The sequence below is a fragment of the Chaetomium tenue genome (genome assembly GCF_020726465.1).
Source record: "Chaetomium tenue strain MPI-SDFR-AT-0079 chromosome Unknown F5144scaffold_5, whole genome shotgun sequence".
In the NCBI taxonomy this organism is placed as follows: domain Eukaryota; kingdom Fungi; phylum Ascomycota; class Sordariomycetes; order Sordariales; family Chaetomiaceae; genus Chaetomium; species Chaetomium tenue.
Genome location: NW_027117333.1, coordinates 2,491,242 through 2,516,445, shown reverse-complemented (window position 1 = coordinate 2,516,445; position 25,204 = coordinate 2,491,242). Strand labels below are relative to the sequence as shown.

Here is a 25,204-nt window from a genome sequence, read left to right as displayed (position 1 = left end):
TTGCTATTGTTCACCCCTTTCTGCTCTATCGAGCAGTTGAAAAACCAGGGTATTTTTGACATAACATTCCTCAGGCCCAGAGCATCCCAGGGCTTCCCTCGCAAGCTCGCTGCTTCCATGCCTATACATGTTGGCCATGATGTGGGCAGCAGCGGTACACGACATTTCTAGGTGTGAATTGGTTGTCGTGTTGGGCGTATTTGGACTGGGTGATGGCGAGGCTGGGTTGTCCTGTGGGGAAAGCTTTACTGCAGGACTCTGAACGGCCCGCCCTTCGTCGAGAGTACACTGCGTGGTAGGCCCGCAACATGTTTGCCGGGCACTGGTATCCGCAGCAACGGCAAGCGTGTTTAGCCCGGAAGCCGGTTCAACATCGGGCACGCTGCGGTCAGATGACGACAAGCCTGAGTCCGACCCGACTGGCAGCCGGGGTGACGCGTCTGTTTGCGGTGTCGAGGCTGCAGTTGGCAAGCCCACTGACGCGCGGTCCTCAAATTGCGCTAGGTAGTGCCTGATCTCCTCGTCCGTAACCCCACGGGAGGCAAGGAGGGACCTTAATCGCGAATTTTCAAGCGCAACTTTGCGAGCTGCTTGGCGCATGTCCAGCGTGGCTTGAACCCCTTGGCGCTCATACTCGCGAACTTTGGCTTTTAGCTCGTCGACGAATTCGCGGTGGCGTGCTCTAGACCGCCTCTGATTGTTCCGTATCCTTGCTGCGGCGGAAGAGGGATCTGGGGAAGGATCTTGCTGCTTCTGAAGATCGCAAATCGTATGCAGTTAGCGAATGTAACATGGACATTAGTGCATGGACCGTAGAAAAAATGATGGGAATCTCACTTTTTCTCTGGGTGTCATTGGTGCAGAAAGAAACGCGATAAGAGCGGTTGGGCTGTGAACAATGCAAAACGCAAGGTAAGGTATCCTCTTTCCTCCCAGTCCTGACCGGAGTTCAATTCTCAGCCGGCAAACCTGAGTCGCCCCTTCCGCCGAACCACGGGGGTCGACGGCGCTTGCCGCGGGCCCCACACCGGGCACATCAATGACCAATCATGGAATCATGGAATGCTCGTAACCTAATCCCTTTTCGGACTCGGTGGCTAGCAACTTGAAGCCTCAAGTCGATCATGGGCTTTTTAACTTGGGAAAGCTACCTCAGCAGTGAGTCGAAGGCAAAAGAAGGTGCCGGCATGGTCAATCAACGATATAAACATTTTACGGCTTCGCTGTTATCAAACAGGTAAACGTAGGATCACAGTAATTGGTTCCCAAATCCCTTGCTACCTTGCAGTACCAATTCACGATTGCTGTGGTTGGATTAGCCACGTGATAAGCTACCGAGTTACAAAAAAGGGCGGAGCCAAGGTGGAGAGACATCGACCAGACCTCGAATATAGCAACGGAATGAAAGCTATTGAAAAGCCTAAAAATACTGTCACGGGCACAGCCCGTTCCATATACGGGTTAGGGTTGTAGTTAGTCAGGGTCAGGGTTGCAGGGCAGGACCCCTGGTAGTGGGGTCCTGCTAGTGTGGTCTGTGCGCGGCCCACACAGACAGGGTTTTCCCTGGGCGCGCCGCGCCTCCTACATTCGGTTGCTCGTGCAACCACACAATATACCAGAGATCCCCTACCACGGCGATTCCACCCGTGATAAATACTCTCTTTATCCCATTTACTTTTTCTCCTCGTCACTTATTTTTACTTTTTTTTTTGCTCGTTGTTTTTGCCATGTTTAGAACTTCTTAATTTCTTTCTTTTTCTTGAGTCTAGCTTTTTTTGGCCAGCAGGTGTTGGTTGTCGACCGCGGGGGAGCGCGATCGCCAAGAGTCCTGACTCCTCAACCATCAGCCACGGGACAACAATCGTTTCAGAGGGCTGCCTTATTTCGCGATGGAGGAAGAAATTGCGAGATTGCGGCGGGCTCTGGAAGAAGAACAACGCCGCCGCGAAGATGCTGAAAGCCGTGCAACGGAGGAGCAAGCCCGACGCGAAGAGGAGCAACGTCGACGCGAAGAAGCCGAGAGCCGTGCATTGGAGGAACAAGGCCGACGCGAAGAAGCAGAAGAAGTCGCGCAGCCACTGCAACTAGAGCCTTATCTCGAGGCTTGTCACACTCTTAACCTTGCGATTAAGGTAGTTACCGACCCTTCCTTGACAACACAGGGCGAACCCACCAATCCTGTCGGTCGACTGTACCCCCGCCGAATCCTCCCGTGGGATGACTTTCCCGCAAGGCAGGAGGAAATCTGGAATCGACTATCTGTTGAGCCGTCCCTCGGCTCCCAACAACATCCGTTTCCATCCCAACACCAGTTGGATTACGTGCAGTCTGTCATCCAACCCATCAGTAGCGAACACGGCCTCCGGTATTACGAGCGCGACACCGTGGAGAATGCGGTGCAAAAGCTAGTTGATGCGGTATACGAAAGCCCGGTTCTCCGGGCCAGCGTTGGCCTGCGTGGAACCATCACGTTTGAGAGCCACACAAATCTTGGCACTCCCGCCGATAGCAATCTCTCTGGACCTTCGGAACCCGCACCCTTCTCCGGGGATAGTGTAGGGGAGGCTGCGCTCGCACCGCGCGGACCGGCCCACAAACGCCGCCGTATCGTGAAAGGAAAGGGCAACCTGGCGGACCAGTTCTGCATTTACAGATTATCGGATGGCGTCAGGATCCCCGCGGCAGCAATCGAATACAAGCCGCCACACAAACTGAGCCAGGATGAAGTGGTGACCGGCCTAGTATCCGAAATCCAACCGGACCGAGACGTGATCAACCAGAACAGCAAGGACAAGGCATTCCCATCGAAGGTTCTTGCTACTGCCGTCGTCACCCAACTCTTCTCTTACATGGTTGGGAAGTGCATTCAGTACGGCTACGTTTGTACAGGGGAGGCCTTCGTCTCTTTACATATCGCCGATGACCCGGCCACCGTGTACTACTACGTGTGTGTGCCAAATCAAGACGTTCTCGACGACGACGAGAACAGGCTTCACCGTACAGCTGTCGCACAAGTCTTCGCCTTCATCCTCCAAGCTCTCCGTGCGCACCCTCCTCCATTGTCTTGGTCCGACGCTGCCGCGGGGCTTGATACCTGGGCCGTAGAGTACGATGATGAGTGGAGAAAAATCCCCGACACGGTCCGCAGGGATAAAACTCGCCATACCCCATACAAAGCACAGCGTTGGCAGGGCTTCACACGCTCACCGATCCGGACCCGCGCGCACTGCTCCCCGATCGACACCAGAGTCCGTGATAGAGACGATGACGACGAACAAGATGTTCCCCCTTCTCCTAGTGTGGATCGCCTTACTCGTTCGGGACAGAGGGCTGCGGCTTCTGGCCCTGGTTCCGGCAACAGTCGCCGCCCAGGTGAGAGAGGAGAAGGGGGACACAGCGGGGCGATGCAGCGAGGAATACAAGACCAGCCGTACTGCACGCATCAATGCCTACTCGGGATAGTATCTGGGGCACCAATAGACCAGTCCTGCCCCAACGCCAGGAGCCACGGATCGAAACACATTAACCATGTGGATTTCCTGCGTTCCCTTCGAACTCAGCTGGCCGAAGACCGCGGGCCTGATGCAGATTCTACCCCATTGTACGTGTTTGGGGCCATCGGGTCACTCTTCAAGCTTCGACTCTCGGCTCATGGATATACCCTTGTTGCAAAAGGCGTAGAGGCCGGACACTTCGGGCGTCTCTCGCATGAAAAGGATGTTTACGACCAAGCGCGCCAGATACAGGGAAAACACGTCCCCGTGTGTCTTGGCTTGATATATCTGGATCTGCCATACTACCTTGATGGCTGCGAATTTGACTACTTCCTGCTGCTTAGCTGGGCCGGGCGCCCGCTGTCCAAATGCATCGACGGGGTTAACAAATCACTCGCCATAAATTTGGCAAGCAGGGCCTATTCCGAACTTCATCGGCTGCAAGTTCTCCACCGCGATGCGGAGCTTCGCAACATGTTATACGACGCAGCCAGCGGGACTCTTATGGTTATCGACTTTGAACGGGCAGAGCTGCGCCATCGCCAGCCTCTCGGCTTGGTGAGCCCGAACGGCCAAGGCCGGAAGAGGAAGCGCGGTTTGATAGTGTGGAAGCAAGGGAAAGACGACTTCACGAAGGAACTGCAGTCCGTCGTCGAGTGCGTTTCGAAGTGGTTTGGTGATGCTCTGCCAACTGGCTTGGGGACATCAGGGGGGAGTCGGGACCAGCATGTTGGGAAACTGCTTGGCCATGTGGTCTAGTTCATTTTTTTTGATTTAATATTTTGGCTATAAATTTTCCATATCCGCCCAATAGGGTCCAGGGCTGGTCACTCTGGGGCAAAAAGCCACCCCCTGGCGTGCTCGCGCTGCGAGTACCGGCCCCGGCGCTCGTTAACCTGAGCGAGCTGACGAACGTCGAACTGGACGAGGCTGTAGCCCCGACATGTACGCCCCGGCCTACCGACCTTGATGCGCGTCGCGGAAGGAAAGCCTCGACCACAAAATGAGGCCACTCGTGCTCCTCCTATCAACGCGCAAACTTTTCAACGCCGTATTGCGTCAATTGACCGGGAGAAGTGCGTAGCGGGGGCCGCTACTGGCCAGGGGGAGACGATACCTAAGTACCTTAATCATTGGCACTTTCACAATTCTAGTAGGGAGAAAGAAGTGCGTATCTGCATTGTTCCTTACTGTGGCTGTTACGGATATGCGCATTCCAAAATCACGTGTAAATTGCAATCCTCAGCTTAGCCTCCCAAGTACGCACACCTGTTGTGGGATACGCGGGCACCCCTGGAGGCTAGACCCCAAAACTGCAACATACGCGCTGACATGCGTATCCTCCAAAACCTACCTGAGCTTTCCCTATCCCCGAAACTCATAGTTCGGTGTAAGCTTCTCCACCTAAATGAGTGCAAGCACCGCCCATTGGGCGATACCCAAGTTTGGACAAGACGATAGTTCACTGTTCGGTAGGCAAGCTGCCGAGATGACACCGGCGGAACCGCTCTCAGCACCGGCGGTGAGGTTGCCGTCAACCGCGAGGTGCGCGGACGATCATCATACAAGCATTGATGGCGGCTGGGAATCACAAGTGTCAACTTGTAAATTGTGTATAAATAAAGCAATCCCTCGCACCCATGGTTTGGTCTCTTCTCCAACATCGACAACATTTGTATCCTTCGTCCCTCCATCAATCTCCTCCGCCACGGGCATTCACCATGAGATTTTCAACAATCATCCCGCTTCTCACTCCAATCACCTTGGTACTTGGTGGAGGATTTATTCGGTCTTGCAACAAGGTACGTATTGCTCCCCTGTTTCAAATTCTTTCTTCTTTTTTGTAACGTCAGCGGTGTTTAATTATTTACTTTAGCTTGAAATTTCCAACACCCACTACCTCTATGCCCATTGCCGCCAGAATGACGGCGGAGAGCGTCTGACGAATGAAGATTTGAATCTCTGCATTGCAAATGATAACGGGCAACTTGTCGCTCGGGAAGGGTATGACAGGCCTCCTCTACCCTCTCGCAGAATTTATACCGTTCCAGACAGGAACTAACAAGTGCACAGTGGCGGCTATGGTGGTAGCTGCAGTCATTGCTATATCACGGGGTCATCAATGAAGTGCGACTGTCAATCCGCGTCTGGCAAAAAGACCACTTCCATTGATTTGGGTAAGTTCAAGGATATACTCTACTCCTCAAAACAGCTGCTAACGTGATAAAGATCCCTTCATTGGCAATGACGATGGTTACATGTGGTGTTTTGGCCATCGATGTAGGGCACATCTCATCCCGACCGCATTATTGTGAATTCGCAGAGCCTGAAGCTGATATGTTGCAAATAGCTGCACAAGTGGGCTGCTGCGATGGGGCTTCCATTTGCTGCAATACCGACACTTGCGTCAGAAGCTTGGAGTACTGCCTTCAGTCCGTTCCTCAGAATGAGCCCGGAGCCACGGCTGGTCACATTGCCGGTACGAACTTTCCCTATCCTTAAATGTATTCAGTGCTTTACGTTTGCTAATGTCTGTCATCTGTAGCCTGTTATACTCTCTGCTGAATTGCCCATGCAGTCAGGGCAGGGAGTTTGCAGTGCAGGGACATGGAGCTGGCCACGCAGGGCCAAGTGAGGAGCGCGCAACGAGGAAGGTGGTGATGGTTGGCAGTTCAGGGGCAACGAGTGGCAAGTTGGTGGCAGGTCATTAGGGGTTGAGTGATGGACACCTAGATGTCAGGAACCAGACACAGAATACACAATACTACAAGCCCCAATACACTGTCTTCGTGTGCCCAGATCGGCAGTGTGTATTGACCTCTTGCATCATGTAGGTATTCTCGATGACAATTGGTAGGAGGTAGTGGACGGCGGAAGACAAAGGATGTCGCTGTTACCCAAGGCGGAAAATATGTTGGAAAGTCATGGCACCGGAAACGGTCATGACACCCGGAAACGGACAGGTACCGGAAACGGATTCATGGCATCTGGCACCACAAAGATCCGGATAACCACGGGTTAACTTAAGGAGACAAAGGAGAGATTTAGGATAAAGCCACCTGCTCTCAAGAGCTCTGAGAGGAGAAAAAGATAGAACCAGAGATCAATTAATCACTTCTGAATGGCTTATGAGCACCTCAAATTATTGTTGTAAGCTCTCATCATATGTGCAATAACTTTGAAATCGTGGCTGTTGGTCTTCCAACAAAATATCGCAGCAATAAAATACCTAGGTATCTCCATCCTCGGAGAGATTGGGGTACACCAAGGCGATGCAACGGAACTTCGCGTCAGTCCAATTGCTCTGGTATGTACATCATTTGGCGACGAGGAACCGCACATCTGGTGCCAGCATCAAATCTGAATGACGACAACTGACGTGGCCGCTATAGCCTTTCCGTTGTGGTCGGCTTGCCAGGACTTTATGGCGGTCAGCGCTGCGGCGACCAGTTTTCAGCTGGAATCTACCTGTGGTTTGAACTATCACCGATGGGGAAGGATGGGTTGCACACATGTGCATGTACCAAACTACCTAGGTAAGTATAGGTACTAAAAATACCTGCACTGCGTCGTGAGCCCAGCCAATATGACCCGGCCAAGCGACGGGAGAATGAGGAGCACCGGCCGCTCGGGTGTCAGACTCGGCAACGGTACCCATCCCCCATTTGGAGGTGCGTTAATTATGGACGTTTGTGGTCTGGGTGAAGACTGAGTTCGTGTCCTGTTCATGCTGGTTTGACATTTTCAGTCTGTCGCGCCGCTTTCAACTTAATACTTACCTAGGTACCTTACCAGATATGCATTTCTCGCTAGTGTCCGCCATTGGTTTTTTTTTGTTCGGTGCGACCCTCACCGTCACGGCCCGTCCGGATAATGCTGCGGCGATTCTCCAGGATTTACAGAGGAGGGTTGAAGCCAAGCTACACGAGACAAACAAGACAGCTCCTGGCTCCCCGCCCGGACATGGAGGCCAAACATGTACGCTCGCCAACGCTGCTGTCCGCAAAGACTGGTACATCTGCCCCCTTTATCCTTTTCATTCAGCGTCATCTACCGTCTCGGGACGGACGTCTTGTTAGGGCGGTCCCGTTGTTTGCTGTCAGGTCCGGCAGGCCAAACGCAGATATCCCACAGAGTGCCTGCCAGTGCTGTTGTTGCCCATGGCACGCTGACATTAGCTCTGTTCCCATCGAACTAGGGAGCATATGCCCAGAAACCAGAAAAAGGACTACATTAGCGCAGTAAAATGCTTGTGGAAGTTGCCGTCGGTCGATCCGGACTTCTCGGCAGCGCAGAACCACTTCGATGACTTCGTCGCCGTGCACATGAACCAGACCAACTTCATCCACGGCACGGCCAACTTCCTTACGTGGCACCGCTACCTGATCTGGCTTTGGGAGCAGAAGCTGCGCAACTACTGTGGCTATACTGGCTATCTACCAGTAGGTTCCATCTCAGCCATTTGCTTGGGATGCGCATCAAAACCACAACGTCGCTAATCCCCATCATAGTACTGGAATTGGTTCAAATACCAGGACGACCTGTCCAAGTCGCCAGTATTTGACGGTAGTGACACCAGCCTAGGCGGCGATGGCGAGTACTTTGCGCACAACGGCAGTGTCGTCGGCGCTGGACGGGTCTGGCTGCCGTCAGGAGAGGGTGGCGGATGCGTGAAGTCGGGTCCTTTTGTCGGGTACGTTCCTCTGTTCTAACCCTCCCTACGCCCCCAGTCTCCAACTTCAAACAACGGCAATCTAAACCTGCAATCCCCATCGGCAGCTACACCATCAACATCGGCCCCGTCCAGCCCGCCATGCAAGGCTACACCCCCGTCTTCACCGACGTCAAGCATCTCAACCCGCGCTGCCAGCGCCGCGACCTCACCACCGCGGCATCCACATCCACCTTCACCGCCGCCAACCTGCTCAACCTCACCATGGGCCCCGCATCCGCCACCGTCGGGCACTTCCAAGACGAACTACAAGGCCCCTACGGCACGCTCCGCATCCACGGCGCCGGCCACTACGCCATGGGCGGCGACGGCTCCGACGTCTTCACGTCGCTCAATGACCCGGCCTTTTACCTGCACCACGCCATGGTCGATCGCCTGTACTGGATCTGGCAGCTTCTGCATCCGGATGAGGCCCGCAAGGTTAATGGGACTGTGACCTTCCGTAATAACCCGCCGAGCCGCGAGGGGACGGTTGATGATCTGCTTGATGTGGGAAAGCTGGGGCCGGCGGTTCCGATTAGGGATGTTTTGGATACCCTTGGGGGCTCGCCGTTGTGCTACATCTATGTTTAGATGGGTGGGTTGCTGCTGTTGTTGAGAGAGGGGAGGAGACGTTGGGCGGTTAAACCTTGTGCTTGGGCATGATGTGATCAAGTTGGGAGCTTGGAAGATATTGGACTGTTCGCGGGAAAGACATTCTCGCCTGGTGCGACCAATATGAAACGTGTTGGTGTTCTGAATTTCGATTGCGAAATTGAAATACCAGTAGCTATTGAAGAACGCAAACTGGCAATCGACTTCAAACCGTCATCTATCCGGACATGGCTGTAATCCGATTGACCCTAACGGCCTTGCCCAACCAGATTTACATCGGAGTTATGTGGTCGACAAAAGCAAACAAGATGTGCGTTTGAACACGGCATCCAGTCCCTGGGACGACAGCGCACCGGAACCCCGGCAGCAACCACTCTGCAGCAGTGGACAGGTCAAATTCTGGCGGGCTGCGGTCTTTGATGATGGAGTAGGCTTCGCGGCAGAGAATCGTGGACTCGCCAGGGCTTGGGGGTGGCAAGAGGGCGCAGTCGTCGTTCGAATCCTCGAAGCCAGATAGGGGCACGTTGCTTGCTGGCAGTTCAGAGAGAAGTTGCGGGTTGGGGGTTGGCGGTTCTTGAGTGACAAAGGGGCTTGGCTCCGGGGTCGTCGGCCTTGTTTCCGGATAGGTGGGTGTGGGCGGAGTAAGGGTGGCATCGGAATCCATGAGTGTCTGTCCCGCTATCTCGCCGTTCACTGTCTCATCAAAGGGCTCAAGCTCGGGGTAGGTTTCTGGCTCAAGCAACGGCGGCTGTTGGGTGGTTTGTGTCGATGGTGTTGAGCTTGGGCTAGGACCATGCTGTAGCTGGTGAACTTCGGCAGTCAGGGTCTCAATCCGCTTCAGTGCGTCATCGAGTCTATTTTGGCTAGCGGAGAGCAACTCTTCAAGCTCGGCAATCCGGCCTTTCACTCTCGCTCGGTGTCGCCGCTGGTTTTCACGTTGGCGAGCGGCGTCGTGACCCGGAGGTTTGGATGAGAATTTGTGAATTCGGTAGATTCCGGTGTCCATGTTATCAGGTTGGGCGGGGGTAAATGGATAAACGCGGGTTTGGTGTGGCTTGGATGTGTGTTGGACGGATTCACCGTTTTGAAGCGCCAGCTTGAACTGAGTTGTTGATGCGATGCCTGCCATGCATGTATGAATCTGGAACTTTGAAAGGGATAAGTTTCGATGACATACCGAATTTATTCCGCTTTCAGTTAGTTCGAGGGGTTGATTCCATTACATAATATCCCAATAAGGCAAGTACCCGACGACATGCGTGGGAGTTTAAGCCCTTAACCGAGAAACGACTGGCTTATACGGGTTACAACTGCGGACCCTCACAGACTACTCGTAACTGTGGTACACGAGTTTGCCACAGGGCTTATCTGAACCGAAACTGAGTATATATGACCCCTCCGAGTACAGTCATCTGGCTGCGTCTTAGGTTCCCTCCCCCTCCCACTAATCAGAAATCCAGCACTAGGTACCTAGGCATCACTTTTCTACCATACGCCAACTACTTCCTCGACCTACAAAACACGCCCTTGAATATGGACTCATCCAAGATCTACGACCAAGTTCGCGAGCATTACAGCTCAGCATCACGCACCACCAGCGTCAAGTATGGCGAGGCCGTGGCCAAGTCCTTTGGTTACAGCGCCGACGAGCTTGCCAACATCCCCGAGGATGCCAACCTCGGCCTGAGCTGCGGCAATCCTTTGGCCATTGCCAGTTTGAAAGAGGCCAGTCAGCCTTTGTAACCGGGTGTAATGTACCTACCTATCTTCCTAACCCCCAACCAGGGCGAAACAGTTATCGACCTCGGCAGCGGCGCGGGCTTCGACGTTTTCCTGGCCGCAGGCAAAGTTGGTCCTTCAGGCCGCGCCATCGGCGTCGACATGAACGAAGTACGACATCATCCTCCCTACCTCCCCTCTTACTCTCCTCCTCCCACCCCGATCCATCAAATTAACAGCCCTTAACCCAGGACATGCTCACCCGCGCCCACCGCATCCAATCCACCCAACCCACGCCCACCCCGCACATCACCTTCCTCCACGCCAACATCACCTCCGTCCCGCTCCCCGCCGCAACCGCCGACTGCATCATCTCCAACTGTGTGATCAACCTGGTGCCGCCCGCCGACAAGCCCGCCGTGTTCCGCGAGATGTACCGCCTGCTGAAGCCGGGTGGCCGCGTTGCTGTTTCAGATATCTTGGCGAAGCGGCCCCTGCCGGAGAGGTTGGTGAGGGATGTGGCGATGTATGTGGGTTGTGTTGCCGGGGCGAGTGAGGTGCGGGAGTATGAGGGGTGGTTGGAGGGGGTGGGGTTTGGTGGTGAGTTTTTCTTTTTCTTTTTATATTCCCCCCTTTCTTTTTTGTTGTGTTGAGTCGGTGGTGGTGGGAAGGGAGTGGCTGACTACGCGTGGTAGAGGTCATGATTGTTGATACCGGGGCCGATCTCAATGTTTACTTGGAGACGGGGGAGGATGGGGAGAGGAAGGGGAGTTGTTGTACCCCGGGTACGGGGACCGGCCGTGATGGCGCCGGCACTGTGCCTGCTGCTAGTACTGGCAGTGGAGGTGCTGTTCCGGCCGGTGCGGTACCCGAGAAGACCGACCTGAATGAATATGTTGGTAAGTAAGGCGGTGTTTGAACAAGTTGAGTGCGAGTCTAGTCGAGGGTCCTGGTTAACTCTTGATTTCTATAGGCTCCTATAAGATTTTCGCGGTCAAGAACTGACCAGGCGAACGGAGACGAGGGGTTATTGGGGGATAAGCAGGTTGTGCTTTCTTGAGCTATCGACCGCCCTGCTCACAAAACGTACACATATGCTACGTCCTTGTTCTCTCCCCGGTCGATCAGCAATCATGGAAGTATCCAGTCTAGCCAGGGTGAATGGACCTTCGCGAACCCCTTTCCTAAAGGCTCGTAGGTCGCATATCGTGGTCGACTCCTGGGGGTCATGGATCACGACATGGTATCTTAGTAGCATAGCTTGAAGGCGCCGTGATATCCCAAAAACCGTCATCCATTGGTGAGATGCACCGGCATGAATTCACTCTCCGGCCTGGTGCTTTAGCCTCCCCGTTCTAAGCCATGAACCCGCCTTCTCGCATTGGAGATGCGTGGACTCCTCGGAAATGCCGATGGACACGGCACATCGCGTGCGCGTCGAATCGTGGAAAGCGCGGCTAAGAAAGGTAATCCAAACCTGGCTTTGAGAGTAGGTATTTGTCACAAACGGTTTCTTACGGCGCAAAAGTTTAGTGAGCAAGGGAGCCGAGCCTGTTGGCCCAGCAGGTCTTGTCGGCGAGTGTGACTTGGGGTTATGCGTCAGGTTGCATGCATGGTGATCACCACGAGCGCGAATGAAGAATGCACAAATGTCAATGAATCAAAGCTGCAGGGTGACGAAAGATGCTATATGCTGATGCTGAGGGGGGTTTTGGGTATGATGATGCCCGATGTTAACGCCACCAAAGATGTAGTTCAGGCCCAACGTGCAGGTGGCGTCAGGCGACAATTTGTTTAGGTTGGCGGTAGGTAGACCGGTAAACGGGCAAGCGCGGTAGGTTGGCACGAATTGGAACTGAAAGCGTCTTTCTTGACGGCCAGGAGTGATATGGGCCAGGATATGCCTGACGGAACATTTGGAGTTGCGGCCCAATGCCTCGACTGCACAATGGCCCAGGACTGCCTTTTCTTTTCCTGCTTCGTGCCGCATGGGCGCATATTCACTCTGTATTTGACAGGATACATATCCATGGTGCCGATGCCATTTATTTAAAGACACATGGTAGGTCTCTCAACGTGTTACAAGAAGCACTTCCAAGAACCACCTTGGAAATCTCATCCGATATAACCTCCGCACATTCCCAAGCCGCAGCGCCTACGTACCTAGGTACTTAACCTTAACTCGGTGTGTCAATAACTCCTATCGAAAACTTCGGGTGTGTTATTCCTTCCCGTGCATCTTCCCCTTTTCAAGTTGTTAATAACCATGGCAAAGCGCAAACTGGTCCGCCATGGCGAACTATCAAGTCCATGTTGCCAACAATAGCGGCAAGGACATTTATGTCCTTGCTTCGCCCAACCTCCACTGGGCCATCGTCGACATCGCTGTCGACGCCGCTTTGATAGCTGTCGGGGTCGGCGAACTCGGGGTCGCCATGCGTGGGATCAAGGCCGGGGGCTGGATCAAGTCGATCTCAGAGCTCGCCTTGTGCCTCAAGAACTGGGCAGCGCTTGCTTCGGCCACCAGCGTTGTGGGGTCGAGAAAGGCGGCGGAGATTGCGGACATCACGCGGGCTGCCCGCCAAGCCAACGAGGAGATCAACAGCGCCTCCATCAGGATCCCCAACGGCAGCTTCCACCGCGTCGTCCACAAGGACTGGATCGATCGGTACACGCAGCTCAGCGGCTACGCCGGTATGGTGGGTGGTCGCACTGTCCAGCTCCTCGTTAAGAACGAGGACGGATCGCAGGCCGCCCTGTTCTGCACCGGCCCTGACGACTCATGGATCGCTACCAACCGTGGCTCCATTGTGCCTGCAGCGTACGGCCGGATTTGGGTCGAGCGGTCTGGAGATTGGACTGTCGACTGGCCGAAGGCATCGGTATCGAGTTCGCCCGTGTATGTGGACGACGGAGAACCGTCGAGCTATAACGACAGCGAGGGCAATGACAGCGATAACGATGACGATGACGGTGGTGACGGTGACAGCGATGACTACAGTGACAACAATGACGGAGAAACGTCGGGAGACGACGACGATGATGACAACGGTGGTTATTACAATCAATGGCGGTGATTACGACGACAGCGGACGTTGATAACCAACAACAGTTTGCTTCGGATTGAATGCATGTGTTCATGGCCCGCTGAGAGAATCCCTTAGTAGGATACTCGACAGCACTACAGATAGGTAGAGGAGGGTGTTGGAAAGAACGCGATGTTCGCCTCTCCTTAACTTGTTAGGGGGGGCGATATTATGTTGTTGCAAGACCGTTGGGAATCCCAAGGGGGAATTGATACGAGTTTCACTCCGACTGCCTTTTTCCTGATACCTAGATATAGGCTGCAGAACACCATGGTCAAATTATTGCGTTCAGCCCCCCGGTTCAAAGGGAGGAATCGTCTTTTGCCTGCAGTGGAACTGCGTTCCAGGGAATTTAGCTTCCATGGAGAGCTGGTCGTAAGTACCAACACCCGTAAGCCATCTCTTATCTTGCCTCTCCTGTGGTTGGTCTTCTATGCGACACGCGGGGTGAACCCAGATCTCTACCCAGATCAAATAGGTACATACATGATATTCATCGCTCCGCATTCCCGTCCGTGCCGTGTTGGCGGACCATTCTTTTAGCAATGAAAAGCAACGTGGTTGCTGATACATAGCAAAGGCCCAGTCAGATATAGTGTCCATTGCATTGCTAGGAGTTCCGTAGGATCTGATGAGGATGTCGCAAATGGTCACGAGACTGTGAGAGACACTGCGAAAAAGTCACCAGACCCTTTCTACGTTATCCACACAACCCTTGTTGAATCTCTGGGAATGCTCGCAGGTGATGATCATTATCGCTACAAAACAGGGAACCGCTTCCCGTTAAGCTGGTAACATGGGAAGGGTAAGGTATCTCTACCATGAAAGACTTGATTCAGTTCGTCGAGAGGCATATCTCACAAACTTGGTAAAATAGATCGATGCAGCTTTTCTACAGAAACGTTAGAGTTGGGCATGGCGCGTGGTTTAAGTAACTGTCACGAGGAGTTAACAAAGGAGAGACTCCCTTTGATGGCACTGGGGATACCCAATAGTTAAACCAAGCATAAAAGCGTGCTTCGTCGTCCTCCATTGAAGCCAAGCCAGATTTCCCACCGAAGAGTATCAAATTTGAACTATCCCCAACCTGTTACTTCAACTCTTACACGATCCCAGAACCTCACCAGCCACCAGAACGACGAATAAAATTTGAAAAGAAGACGAGAAACAAGGAACAAGGATGGACGCCTCTGACAGGAAATCAAGGCACAAATCTAGCTCGAGAAGCAGAACTGCCAGGGATAAAAGCAACAGCAGTGGCAAGGAATCTAACAAATATGAGAACAAATACGATGGAAACAAGCAGGACAAGGGCGAATCCACTCAGAGGAATAAGAGCAAGCAAAAGAAGAAGGCTAAGGGCACCAAACTCCTGGAATATAAATGCTGGTGCAGGGAGTGCGATTGCCCCGAGACCGTCAATTGGGAGCACTGCTCTTGTAACGAATGCGGGGATGGGGAGCACCAAGGAAAGATGTATGAGACGCCCTTGCCCAGAGAGTACATGTAATCAGATACCGCAGTTGAGGGTATTATGAGCGGAAGGACAATGGGTAAACAATAACGCGCTATCAACAAGGCGGCTTGGTTTCCGTGGATACATTTAGGTTGCCAGTGACAGGATCAAGGCAATGCTAGGTACTTTAACTATTCCCCGCCAATACAATTATGCTATCTAGCAACCCTTTCAGCGTTTCAGGCTGAGGTAGGCGGTATGGGATATTGGTGACATTGAGATGGACATGCCACCCGATATAAGCAGTAGCCTGCTTCAGTCAAGGTATCCAAACGGCATGGGTACTTGGCGTAAAATGTGCTGGAAGTGGTTTTTAGATTTGACGTTGCTTGTTACACAATTCCCACCACATAAGCAAACCCCTTTTGAGTTCTACGAGCCAAGCCAAGCTTAATCACGAGACCTCATTCACAGCTACCGGCCTGTCATACCCACTGGGGAGTTTGCAGATGGGTAACACAGCAATCAGCCAAGTGGTCAAACTTGGGTTCAGGGGAGCCATGTGGCTTGTGTGTAGAGGACAACAAGGTAGGCAGCTTATTGTACCCCCACGGTTTCAACAAGTATAAAGTTTCCCATTGCCCCTGGTAATCTTGATAAGAATGAAGCCTCCAACTTGCAATTAAGGCGTACAATCCCCCAGTATCACAGCCGAGACTAACCACCCCATGCCGAGTGTGGAAAGCTGTTGACAGCTCGCCCCTTCCCCCAATATCACCCGGCTTAAAGCAAAAAGAGAAGCTCCGATCTGCAGCTCGTGGCTCTCCGCTCTGCACTGTTAAATCACAACCTCAACAACCAAATCCACAGAAACTAAGCCTTCGCCGCCAACATGACCAATTCCAAATCAAAGGACAAGAAATCCGACTCCAAGCACAAGGACAAGGGCAAGAGCACCGACTCAAGCAACAGCAGGCACAGGGACAAGGACAGGGGCGGGGGGAAGGACAGAGACCGGGACAGGGACCGGGACAAGAAAGGCGCCTCGTCTAAGGGAAGAGACAGCGAACCGGGCCGCTATACGTGTCTGTGCATCTGCAACTGCCTTGAGAAGACGTCCGTTGCGCACGACATATGCAGCAACTGTCGGAGCGGGATACATAGGCCGTAAGTGCTTTCCTGCTTTTTTCTTTGGGTTCCGGGGATGTGTCGGGTTGAAGATGTCGGGGCTGACAACGTACTCTAGACGGCATTAGTGCAGCGTAGGAGGATTCACCTACGTTGCTAAGATTTCACGGCATCTTCAATTCTGGCAACTGCCTACCGGTAGACGGTGGCCATGATTTGGAAAGCGGGACTTTAATAATGGGTAGTCTTTGCAAAGCATTTGTCTTTTCACCGCGAGGGATTATGGCGTGTGCTTAGTACCTAGATATCGGAATATCAAGCGTTGAGTTGTAAATCTGCTTACCAGATATGTTGAGTGTCTCCTGTGGACTGGAGTGGGTGAACATAAGGAGCTTACCTGACCGAATCATACCTTACTGAATCAACATATCTGTATGACATGGATGGAATAGAGCACTTGTCTACCTACCCAATATTTACAGGCCAAGCGATTCAGAGAACCCCAACCTGCCCTTGTTGCCAATAGAGACATCATCACCGCAGAACCATGGGGCAGGCCGCCAACGGACTTCACATTCCCGGCGGCCTCGCCAGCATCGCCTAGCCCAACCTCGAAGTACGGCAGCCCCTACCCCGGATTGATACCTAGTACCGAGCCGCCCAGTTCAAGTCGAACCCTTGGCCCTTGAGGGCTCTTCCACTGGCAGCTCAAAGGTGTTAGACGCGTGGGGGCAAGCCCCGTGCCTGCCGAATAGCCAGCGCATTCCTTAAATGGAGTTCATAATGAGTCAACGAACCAAGAAAGTTCGACAACGTCCCGCTGCGTGGCTTATAATCTGGTGTCGTAGCTGGGTGGGTGGCCATCACCTGTGCCCTAGAGGTAAAGAGTAGGTCGCACGCACAAGGGTAGCCAAGGCCAGGTAGCCACCTCTCTAAAGAACGTGGCAACCACGTTGAGACCAGCAATTCCAGCTCAGCGCAGGGGCGAGCTTCAAGAGTGTGGCTGAACCATGGACGGATGAAGCCACGATAGACATGCTATTCATGTTTTAGCCCGTTTACAATACATGACCGTGCTTGAGAACATGTAATCAAGATCGGGAAAAGGGTATCTATCGTAGGTTTTGTCCATCTTGCAGTAGACGGCAAGCGGGCCTTCGGTTTCTGAGCCATGGTCGACAACCTTCTCCCACTCTTCTAGGCTGGCCCCGACGTATATTGCTGGCGGTACTACCATAGCCTGGTTATATATGTCAAGTTCCATGTGGATGCCGAACAAGAGCGTGCTCTCGTCAACTAGAGAGAAACCAGCTGGACTCTCGACAGCCTCGACACCGAGTTTGGCGCAGAATTCCTTGTCAGTCTCTGTAAACCGGGGTTCTTGGACCACGCAATGGATATCCAGGCCATTTTGAGACTCTGCATGGTGATCAGCAATTGGAGATTCTGTCTCTACGTCGAATGGGCCCCTACTCAAACGATCAACAAGACAACGGAAGGCGGCCGTCTGCATGTGGGCTGTCCGTCTTGCGATGGAGCTACCATTGCTTGGCTCATACGGACCCGGCCCGAGACAAACAGCCCTGGTGATGGTCGGGCAGCCTGGTTTGCTCAAGATGGAGTCGAGAAGTTGGCGTATTTGATCCCACCACTCTGTTGTCTGTGAGTCTTGGGTCACTGACTCGTGGTAGCTCCAGAGGTCGTTGACAGAAAGGTCCGGCTTGGGGTTTGGCCGGCTGCCGTCGAATAATGAGTCCGCCACATTGTTGGTGGGAGCTGGTATGTTGCGTAACCGGCCACCTTTTCGCTTCACCTGATTCCACTCGCCGCCGTCCCCGTCCTGCCCCGCCATGACTGCAAAACCCTAAACCGGGGCTGTTGGATTTTGAAGGGAGGGCGCGTGGTGGGAGCTCCTGGAGCTGCTAGAACAGCAATTTGTAAATGTGACTCGTGTAAATATGTTGCTTTGGTGCCCTGGGGTGTCGCTGACGCGCGATCATTGGTGATATCAAGGGCGAGATGTCATGCTGGGATTCTTGTGACAAAGTCAACAGACCCCTGGCCCCTGCGCTGGCTTTGAAGTTTGGCGGGGCAATCGGCCGATCAGCGACCGAGGGCCAGAAAACAACGTGACAGCCCACCGCCTGCCGTTTTCATGAGAGCAGAATGGCAAGTCCACATGCGGCCCAAGCTTCAACCGCCCCCCCTGTCCTCTCTTCCTCCTTCCAGAAGTTCGCTCGTCGATTCTCAACACCCCATTGTCTCCCAGATCGTCGCGTTCGTCCCTTCTTTGGCACATTGGAGAGGAGGAGGTGGCGTTGGGCCTTCTATTTGAATATGCCGACTAAAATGCAGCAGCAGGTCAGCTTACCGGTTAATTGACAGTATGTGTTGCACAAGGCCAACAACTGCAGCAACTGAATTTGAAGGAACACCTGTTCAGCATCGCGCACCGGCATTCCATGCAGGGAGTTGCTCCTTCGACTTTGGAGCCTCCTCCGTCCCTTGCACATGAAAGCGCTGCGGCGCGTCTGAAAGAGGCAGACTCAACTCCTGCTTTGGAAGATGCGCGAGGTCAATAGATCGTTGCGCCAAGTCGCCCCTCTGAGCCCCCAAACTGCCCGAGAGGGGATGCGGCACATCATTGGCTTCCGGGTTGGGTGTCTCGGCGCTTAACCGTGCGACAAGGTTGGAGGGAACCGCAACCGGGTGGAGAGACTTCTCCAGAATCCGATGTGACCACCAAGCTGCGAACCGAGAACCAACCTCCATGTGTAACGACCAACCCTTGGTAACTCGCGCTTTCTTGCGCTTTCGAGTGAGCTCTTCCCCGCCATGTTCAACGGCGACATCAGCCCACCCATCTCGAGGCCATGCTGCGTTCAGCCCTCAGATTGTCCTCGGGCGAGGCAACAATGCGGACCCGGCCGCTAGCGTTGAGAAAAAGACAGCCCCGGCTCAACGCTTCGCAAGCGGCCAGAAGCCGGTGCGGCCGCCGATTGGAAGGCTGTTGGTGATTGCTTCACGGCGGAGAGGGCCCTTGGCGACCACTGGCGAGGTGATTGACCTGTAATCGCCCCAGCACAGCGACTCGCTCGCAGCCAAGCGGCCAAGTGCAGCCGCCCATTGGCCGCGGTGGCCTTCGGGTGACAGGGGGCGGGAGCGTCGGCATGCACAGCTTGCAACTCTGCAGCTGCTTTGCCTCCTCTGAGTGGCCGAGCTGAAGTCAAGCATGCTGTCGCCAAAGAACCGTCGAGATTGGGTGGGTGGATGGGTGGTTCCTCGTCGTTCGGCATGCCAAAGGAGCCGTTTGGCCCATGGTACCTTGCCGGAGCTGTGCGCGGGGGGGTACTTGATATGCAGGATTGATTCGAGGTCACAATTCCCGGGCGGCTGGAGGGAGAGGGGAATGGCACTAGGTGCTTGATGCCACCATCAGATATTACCCTCCCGCTGCCCAGCGACCCGTTCTTTGCTTCCCCTGCTTTTATTCTCTCGAATTGTTCGCCAAGAAGAAGACCGTCGTTGACATCGAGTCGGAATTCCGTTGAGCGTTATTGTGCTTGACGCCTCTGTCGTACGCAACTATCCCGCCACTTACAAAGTCACACGCGGCAGCCACAAAGATCGTCATCGAAGAGCGGTGATACGGGGTTTACATCCAGCCCGCCGCCGAGGAGTAAAAGAGGGTGGTGTAGCTATTCAAGAGGAGGAACTATCGGGGAGCGATCGGAGGGTGTTGGGTTATTACGACGTTTGCGCGCCGCCCACCGCAGTTTCTCCGTTACACACACAAACTCCCTCGCCATGCTCACATCAACATTCGTCGCCGTCGCCGGCGCGGCGCTCGCATCCGCACACACAATCATCACATATCCCGGATGGAGAGGCAACAACCTGATCACAAATGAGACCTTCCCCTATGGCATGCAATGGATGTACCCATGTAAGCTTTCCCGCCCCCCCCGGCGCAGCATAACCCACTCCCTAACCCCCCCTTCCCCAGGCGGCGGCATGCCCACAACAACAAACCGGACCTTCTGGCCGACCACCGGCGGCGGGATCGCCTTCCAACCGGGCTGGTTCTCGGGCCACGCGACGGCCTTCATCTACGTCAACCTGGGCCTGGGCAACGAGGGCCCCGAGCTGGCGCCCAAGCTCGCCGGCCCGCCCAACATGAGCCACCCGATGATCACCCCCTTCCAGATCCTCGGCCCCACCAAGGGCCCCTACCCGGGCACCGTCTGCCTGCCCCAGCTCGCCATCCCCCAGGGCATCTCCCCCAAGGCCGGCGACAACGGCACCCTCCAGCTCGTCGAGCTCGCCCTGCACGGCGCCGCCCTCTACTCCGTACGTCCCCCCCCCCCCCAAACCCCTTCACCCACCCCCCCACCGCACCAAACCCCCACTAACCTGTACACCAAAAAAACAGTGCGTCGACATAACCTTCGCCGAGCCCGGCGACCCGCGCATCCCGCTCATGAACGAGACCAACTGCTTCAACAGCACCGACATCGGCGCCGCCGACATCTACACCCTGACCATGCGCGAGTCGGGCGCGAACCTCGCCGCCACCGCGGGGAATGCCGCGTCCGATAGGCTCGTGCAGAGGCTGGCGTATTGGGCGTATGTGCCGTTGGCGTTGGGGGGGGTTTGGGCTCTTCTCTAGGGGGTAGTTGAGGGGGATGTAGACTTTGCTTTGAGGGGGTAGTTGAGGGGGGGTAGTTTGGGGCTGTGGATGTGGCTGTGGCCTTGCTGGGCTGCGGATTGTATATTTTGGCAGGCTTCTGGCTGTCTGGGATGGCGTTTTACGGGAACTTTGTCTTGGGAGGGGTTTGGGTATATCCGGTTGAGGTCTTCTTCTTTTTACTTATGTTCTTTCGTCCTTAGTTGAGGAGGTATTGAGGGATCTGCCTCTTTTTTTGCGGGCGGGCTGAGTCCGTTGCCGTAGCTGTGGGATAGATATTTGTCGCCAAAATTCTATGATGACTGGTTCGAACAAACTACGCTTCCGTTCTTGTCACAAGCACATCACCCACTCTGTCTATTCGCCGCCGGTCGTTCTTGTTTTGGAAACCAACATAACCCCTGATCTTGCCTTCCTTGGCCATATCATTATCCCCGAATCCAAAACCGGAGCCGAGCTTATGACTGGTGTCACCAGCCGCCGGGTCGAGGAATAGGGGCGTTTCAACCACGTCGGAACCTGCGTTCGTCACAGTGGTAGGCGGTACTCAACTGAACCACCTTCGGGTCTCGGATTTATCATCGCGATTTAGTAGCATTGTCACTCAGGTTTTGGACTGGTGCACCTCGGATTTCTTTGCCGCGCGTATTCGCTGGTTTGGATCATGGTAGCCGTGGTCTGGCGGCCGTGTTCCCGTGGCATGGGGTTGATGATAACTGGTCCACGAAGAGAGGCTGCACATTAAACTGTTCTTCGAAGTGTGATGTCTAGTGGGGCTAAGGTGCTGTGATTCCCTACGTAAGCAAAGATATCATTTCCCTTGATGCAGCCGAGCCAGGACAGAGGCAGGCAGGGATGATCATAGATCGTGTCTTCATCTTGACGGTCTCTGTAGAAGGCTAGGAGGGACCAAGCACGGAGCCAAGGCCTCACTCATCTCATACACGCACCGCGCATTACACACTTCTACCCTCACCACAGAACCACCATGCCCTACTTCTTCAGATACGCCGAGCACTCCTGCGCAACCGCCCTGATCCTCGCATCGTCCGATTTCTTCGCTGCCGCCGCCGCCAGCTCGCGAAGCCCCAGCACCTCGGTCACCTCCCGCGCATCCCCGCCAGCAGCCGCCAACATCCCCAGCGTCATGAGCGCGCGGAATAGCACCTCCGGGTCGGTCTGGCGTTGGATAACCGCCTCCGCGATCGGGTAGAGCTGCATCAGAACCTCCCCGTCAAGCGAGTCCTTCTCGTTGAAAGCGAGGCAGGCGTAGTTGAACGTTGCCGAGCTTAGAGCGATCTGGAGATTGTTGTTGGCCGCGCCGATGGGGTCGGCCTGGTCATCCGCCACACCCGCGACGCGCGCCAAGAGGGTAAGGATGGCGGTGGCTTCTGAAGTGGCGAGGGCGCGACCTTCAGGGGTGGCGAAGAGGTTGGTGATTGCGCGGACGGCCATCATGACGTTGTTGACGTTGAGCTTGGAGGCGTCGGCCGTTTTAATGAACTCGGTCAAGGGGCTGCCATCGGATGTGATTGGGTCTTGGCTGTCCAGGGCGCCGCGGAGGATGATGTCGATGACGCTTCCGTATTTGCTGTCGTTCAGTGATGCCGAACCCGGCCACGCAACGAAACAACGGAGGACATCGAGAGCCGGGAGTCGGTCGCCGTAAGGCCATTGCGTGGCGAGCGTGTAGATGTTCCGCTGGGATTCGAGGAGTGCTGGGGGGCTTGTCTTTTGGATCGTCGTCCCCATTGCCGCTTGAAGAACCGTCTCGAGACGTTTGACACCGTCGGGGTTCAACGCAATGTGCTTGTTCCCCGCCAAGACATGCTTCTCGTTTAGGCTCTTGAGTTTCTTTGCTACCGGCTCCCATTTGGCCTGAGTGAGAGCGAGGTACTCCGTGTGCGGGAGGTACTTTTTCGACTGTTCTGTTTGCTCCGGCTGATACCGTGATTCTGTCCCGAATGGGTCGGCAGAGGGGGCCTCAGCGCTCTGGCCAATGGTTGCCCCCTTGGTGTTGCTGACGATGAACTGGGCCACTTGATCAATGTAAGATATGGGAAGTTCGTTGTCTCCTAGAAATTTGGTTGCCGCCTCGTATGGGTTGTCGGTGAGGTTATACGGCAGCTTCAGTGGGGGCTTGCCTTCCTCGATGTCGACATCAAAGACGTAATCGTATTCCTTGCCGTTATATTCGACCTTCCGCCCGCTGCTTCCCGTTGAGTCCACCACCATTCCGACGTGAACCCACCGTTGTTCGCCTGCCGAGCGTTAGCACATAAAACCTTGCTGAGACCGAAGCGGGTGTTGGCTCACCCAACGACCACTGATAGGCCCCGATGTTTCCGTCGTCCTCGAGAACCGTGGTCACTTGGCCATCCTTCTTGCCTGCATTGTTGAGGAGCCAGGACTTCGGGTTCAGCTGTTCCTTGTTGATCGAAGGACCAAGCTGCTGCTGGGGGATGGCGGATGCCCGGACTGATTCCTCAAACTGGGATAGAGCTTCGGCCGGTGCCGTGCGATCCGCGTTGCGGGTGAAAACGCGGACCATGTTATCGCTGGCACCGGAAACTATGTCTCCATTCTCGGGGCAGACGGCAACCGACCATACCGAAATGGCGGGGTGCGTTATTGTTTGGATACACTCGGAACCCCTCCAGATGCGGACGGTCCGGTCCTCCCCGGCACTGACGATTTCGCTTGTGGGAAGGCAAGCGAGAGAGTATATGAAGCTGTCGTGGCCCTGCAAAGCCCCGACCTGGGTACCGTTCATTTTCCAGAGCTGGATGATGCCATCGTTTCCGGCGCTTGCAAACTCGGCCCCACTCGGATGTCCCTTGATACCGCCGGGGAGCTTACATATGGCGCGGACGACGGAGTTGGTGGTAAGCATGCGTCGTGGTTCAACCTCGCCGTTGGGGTTGGCCTGGCGAATGTCGAAAATGCGAATGTGGGTGTCTGCGCTGCCCGTAATCACTGTGTGCTCGTCGTAGGCCAGGGCGGCCCAGACGCTCTTGACCTCGCCCTGGTGCACGAGCTGGGCCGAGATCTGCCACTTCTGCGTGTCCCAAACGAGCCCCTTTCCGTCCCAGCCACCGGATACCACGTAGCTTCCGCGGGGAGACACATCTAGGGTGCAGACGTTATGGCCGTGGCCAATGAGGAGACGATCGGCGTTGTCGGTTGTAGTCAGGTTCGGTCGCTTCGCTTCGATGATAGCTTCTTGACCGGCTGAGAGGACCAGACCGTCAGGCCAGTCGGAGGAGGCGCGGAGAAATGTGAGAGAATTTATATAGCCATGTCCTTGACTCGTTATGGTGTCGTCAAATGTGGTGGGCTTGTCGGTGGTCTTGTGCCATCGACGGACGGTTTGGTCGCGGGAAGTCGAGAACACGGTATTCGCGGCTGGGAAGCAAACGGCTCGGACCTGAAGGCGGTTGCATTAGTTTGGGCGCCATGTTCATACCAGGGCCAGAGACATACATCCGCCTCATGACCCTTCAGCTGGGCCGAGAGCTTGAAGTCCGGCATCGCGAATTGCCAAGACAGACGATGTGCGTTGGTCGAGGTGCGAGGGCGGGGTAGTGTGTGCACTTAGAAGTTACCGCAATAACTGGTGGCAGTGAAAGGGAGTGATTAGAAGGTGATAAAGTGCCCTGACCAATGTAATAGTTGAAGCCAAAACGATCGAGTTAACGAGCCAAAGTTGGGTGTCAATTTGTCAGGGACAGCGAGTGCAATGGAATTAATTGGAATGCTTGCCAGGCCTTTGGAGATGACGATAGCATGCTGGGCTGGGTTGCGGAACAGCTACCTGAAAGTGGGGCAGCCAGGCGGGGTCCTCCATGTTGGAGGCCACAAGGCAAAGGAGCGTGCCAGCTTTGCCATCTCGTTGTCTACAAGCAAGTCCCTTATTATAACTGCTCTCTGTAGGTATAAAGCGAAAAGAAGAGAACCGTGGATAGGTAGCAGACTATCCAATGTAGAATAGGTACACACAGGGTATCACGAACGCCGCAACCATGACATTGAACGTCGTGGCCACCGGGTGTAGAACATCCATGACACCATCTGACCTTAGTGTATATCGAGCCTTGAAGATCCAGGGACCTCGATTTCGTAGCCCCGGGTTGGATTCAGCACATCCATCCACCAATGTCCTACTTGTAAGGCAGGAAGTTCAGCTGTCAGCGCATCCAACCAAACGGCGGGGAACCGGACCCGCCCCAACTTTGGCAAGCTCGCCCCTGACATGTGGGAACACCCCGCACTGGGTCGAGAGCGCCGCTGGCCGCTGCTGTCGTGCAT

At 54.6% G+C, this 25,204-nt stretch overlaps 12 protein-coding genes across 12 annotated transcripts; 8 read left to right on the top strand and 4 right to left on the bottom strand.

Moving 5' to 3' along the window:
* Positions 1 to 3: 3 nt before the first annotated feature.
* Positions 4 to 855, bottom strand: F5144DRAFT_594241 (uncharacterized protein; the record flags this gene model as incomplete). The annotated part of the gene is made up of 2 exons (XM_066790556.1): positions 4 to 753; positions 838 to 855. The coding sequence occupies 2 exons, from the start codon at positions 853 to 855 to the stop codon at positions 4 to 6; spliced, it is 768 nt and encodes a 255-aa protein (XP_066641553.1).
* Positions 856 to 1,889: 1,034 nt separating this feature from the next.
* Positions 1,890 to 4,501, top strand: F5144DRAFT_594239 (uncharacterized protein; the record flags this gene model as incomplete). Its single annotated transcript, XM_066790555.1, has 2 exons — positions 1,890 to 4,165; positions 4,309 to 4,501. The coding sequence occupies 2 exons, from the start codon at positions 1,890 to 1,892 to the stop codon at positions 4,499 to 4,501; spliced, it is 2,469 nt and encodes an 822-aa protein (XP_066641552.1).
* A 304-nt stretch (positions 4,502 to 4,805) lies between these two features.
* F5144DRAFT_298223 (Cyanovirin-N) lies at positions 4,806 to 6,266 on the top strand. The gene is made up of 6 exons (XM_066783859.1): positions 4,806 to 5,296; positions 5,371 to 5,498; positions 5,568 to 5,671; positions 5,724 to 5,774; positions 5,845 to 5,973; positions 6,040 to 6,266. The coding sequence occupies exons 1-6, from the start codon at positions 5,135 to 5,137 to the stop codon at positions 6,057 to 6,059; spliced, it is 594 nt and encodes a 197-aa protein (XP_066641551.1). The 5' UTR covers positions 4,806 to 5,134; the 3' UTR covers positions 6,060 to 6,266.
* A 1,025-nt stretch (positions 6,267 to 7,291) lies between these two features.
* F5144DRAFT_594238 (uncharacterized protein) lies at positions 7,292 to 8,799 on the top strand (the record flags this gene model as incomplete). Its single annotated transcript, XM_066790554.1, has 6 exons — positions 7,292 to 7,506; positions 7,539 to 7,577; positions 7,629 to 7,644; positions 7,754 to 7,936; positions 8,006 to 8,187; positions 8,274 to 8,799. 6 exons carry the CDS (start codon positions 7,292 to 7,294, stop codon positions 8,797 to 8,799), a joined length of 1,161 nt encoding a protein of 386 aa, XP_066641550.1.
* Positions 8,800 to 9,091: 292 nt separating this feature from the next.
* F5144DRAFT_494420 (uncharacterized protein) lies at positions 9,092 to 9,826 on the bottom strand (the record flags this gene model as incomplete). Its single annotated transcript, XM_066786032.1, has 1 exon — positions 9,092 to 9,826. One exon carries the CDS (start codon positions 9,824 to 9,826, stop codon positions 9,092 to 9,094), a length of 735 nt encoding a protein of 244 aa, XP_066641549.1.
* Positions 9,827 to 10,353: 527 nt separating this feature from the next.
* Positions 10,354 to 11,983, top strand: F5144DRAFT_654202 (S-adenosyl-L-methionine-dependent methyltransferase; the record flags this gene model as incomplete). The annotated part of the gene is made up of 5 exons (XM_066793092.1): positions 10,354 to 10,549; positions 10,616 to 10,710; positions 10,791 to 11,139; positions 11,235 to 11,438; positions 11,513 to 11,983. The coding sequence occupies 5 exons, from the start codon at positions 10,354 to 10,356 to the stop codon at positions 11,542 to 11,544; spliced, it is 876 nt and encodes a 291-aa protein (XP_066641548.1). The 3' UTR covers positions 11,545 to 11,983.
* A 439-nt stretch (positions 11,984 to 12,422) lies between these two features.
* On the top strand, positions 12,423 to 13,126 carry F5144DRAFT_578125 (uncharacterized protein). Its single transcript, XM_066789250.1, has 2 exons — positions 12,423 to 12,755; positions 12,815 to 13,126. Exon 1 carries the CDS (start codon positions 12,472 to 12,474, stop codon positions 12,712 to 12,714), a length of 243 nt encoding a protein of 80 aa, XP_066641547.1. The 5' UTR covers positions 12,423 to 12,471; the 3' UTR covers positions 12,715 to 12,755; positions 12,815 to 13,126.
* F5144DRAFT_515252 (uncharacterized protein) lies at positions 12,423 to 13,899 on the top strand. The gene is made up of 2 exons (XM_066786607.1): positions 12,423 to 12,755; positions 12,815 to 13,899. The coding sequence occupies exon 2, from the start codon at positions 12,831 to 12,833 to the stop codon at positions 13,614 to 13,616; it is 786 nt and encodes a 261-aa protein (XP_066641546.1). The 5' UTR covers positions 12,423 to 12,755; positions 12,815 to 12,830; the 3' UTR covers positions 13,617 to 13,899.
* A 2,074-nt stretch (positions 13,900 to 15,973) lies between these two features.
* Positions 15,974 to 16,347, top strand: F5144DRAFT_604354 (uncharacterized protein; the record flags this gene model as incomplete). The annotated part of the gene is made up of 2 exons (XM_066791336.1): positions 15,974 to 16,226; positions 16,328 to 16,347. The coding sequence occupies 2 exons, from the start codon at positions 15,974 to 15,976 to the stop codon at positions 16,345 to 16,347; spliced, it is 273 nt and encodes a 90-aa protein (XP_066641545.1).
* A 904-nt stretch (positions 16,348 to 17,251) lies between these two features.
* F5144DRAFT_536355 (uncharacterized protein) lies at positions 17,252 to 18,061 on the bottom strand (the record flags this gene model as incomplete). The annotated part of the gene is made up of 1 exon (XM_066787056.1): positions 17,252 to 18,061. The coding sequence occupies one exon, from the start codon at positions 18,059 to 18,061 to the stop codon at positions 17,252 to 17,254; it is 810 nt and encodes a 269-aa protein (XP_066641544.1).
* Positions 18,062 to 19,606: 1,545 nt separating this feature from the next.
* Positions 19,607 to 20,909, top strand: F5144DRAFT_515246 (uncharacterized protein). The gene is made up of 3 exons (XM_066786606.1): positions 19,607 to 20,155; positions 20,216 to 20,559; positions 20,642 to 20,909. The coding sequence occupies exons 1-3, from the start codon at positions 20,017 to 20,019 to the stop codon at positions 20,876 to 20,878; spliced, it is 720 nt and encodes a 239-aa protein (XP_066641543.1). The 5' UTR covers positions 19,607 to 20,016; the 3' UTR covers positions 20,879 to 20,909.
* Positions 20,910 to 21,889: 980 nt separating this feature from the next.
* On the bottom strand, positions 21,890 to 24,427 carry F5144DRAFT_549496 (PUL domain-containing protein; the record flags this gene model as incomplete). Its single annotated transcript, XM_066787585.1, has 3 exons — positions 21,890 to 23,157; positions 23,213 to 24,323; positions 24,380 to 24,427. The coding sequence occupies 3 exons, from the start codon at positions 24,425 to 24,427 to the stop codon at positions 21,890 to 21,892; spliced, it is 2,427 nt and encodes an 808-aa protein (XP_066641542.1).
* Positions 24,428 to 25,204: the final 777 nt, after the last annotated feature.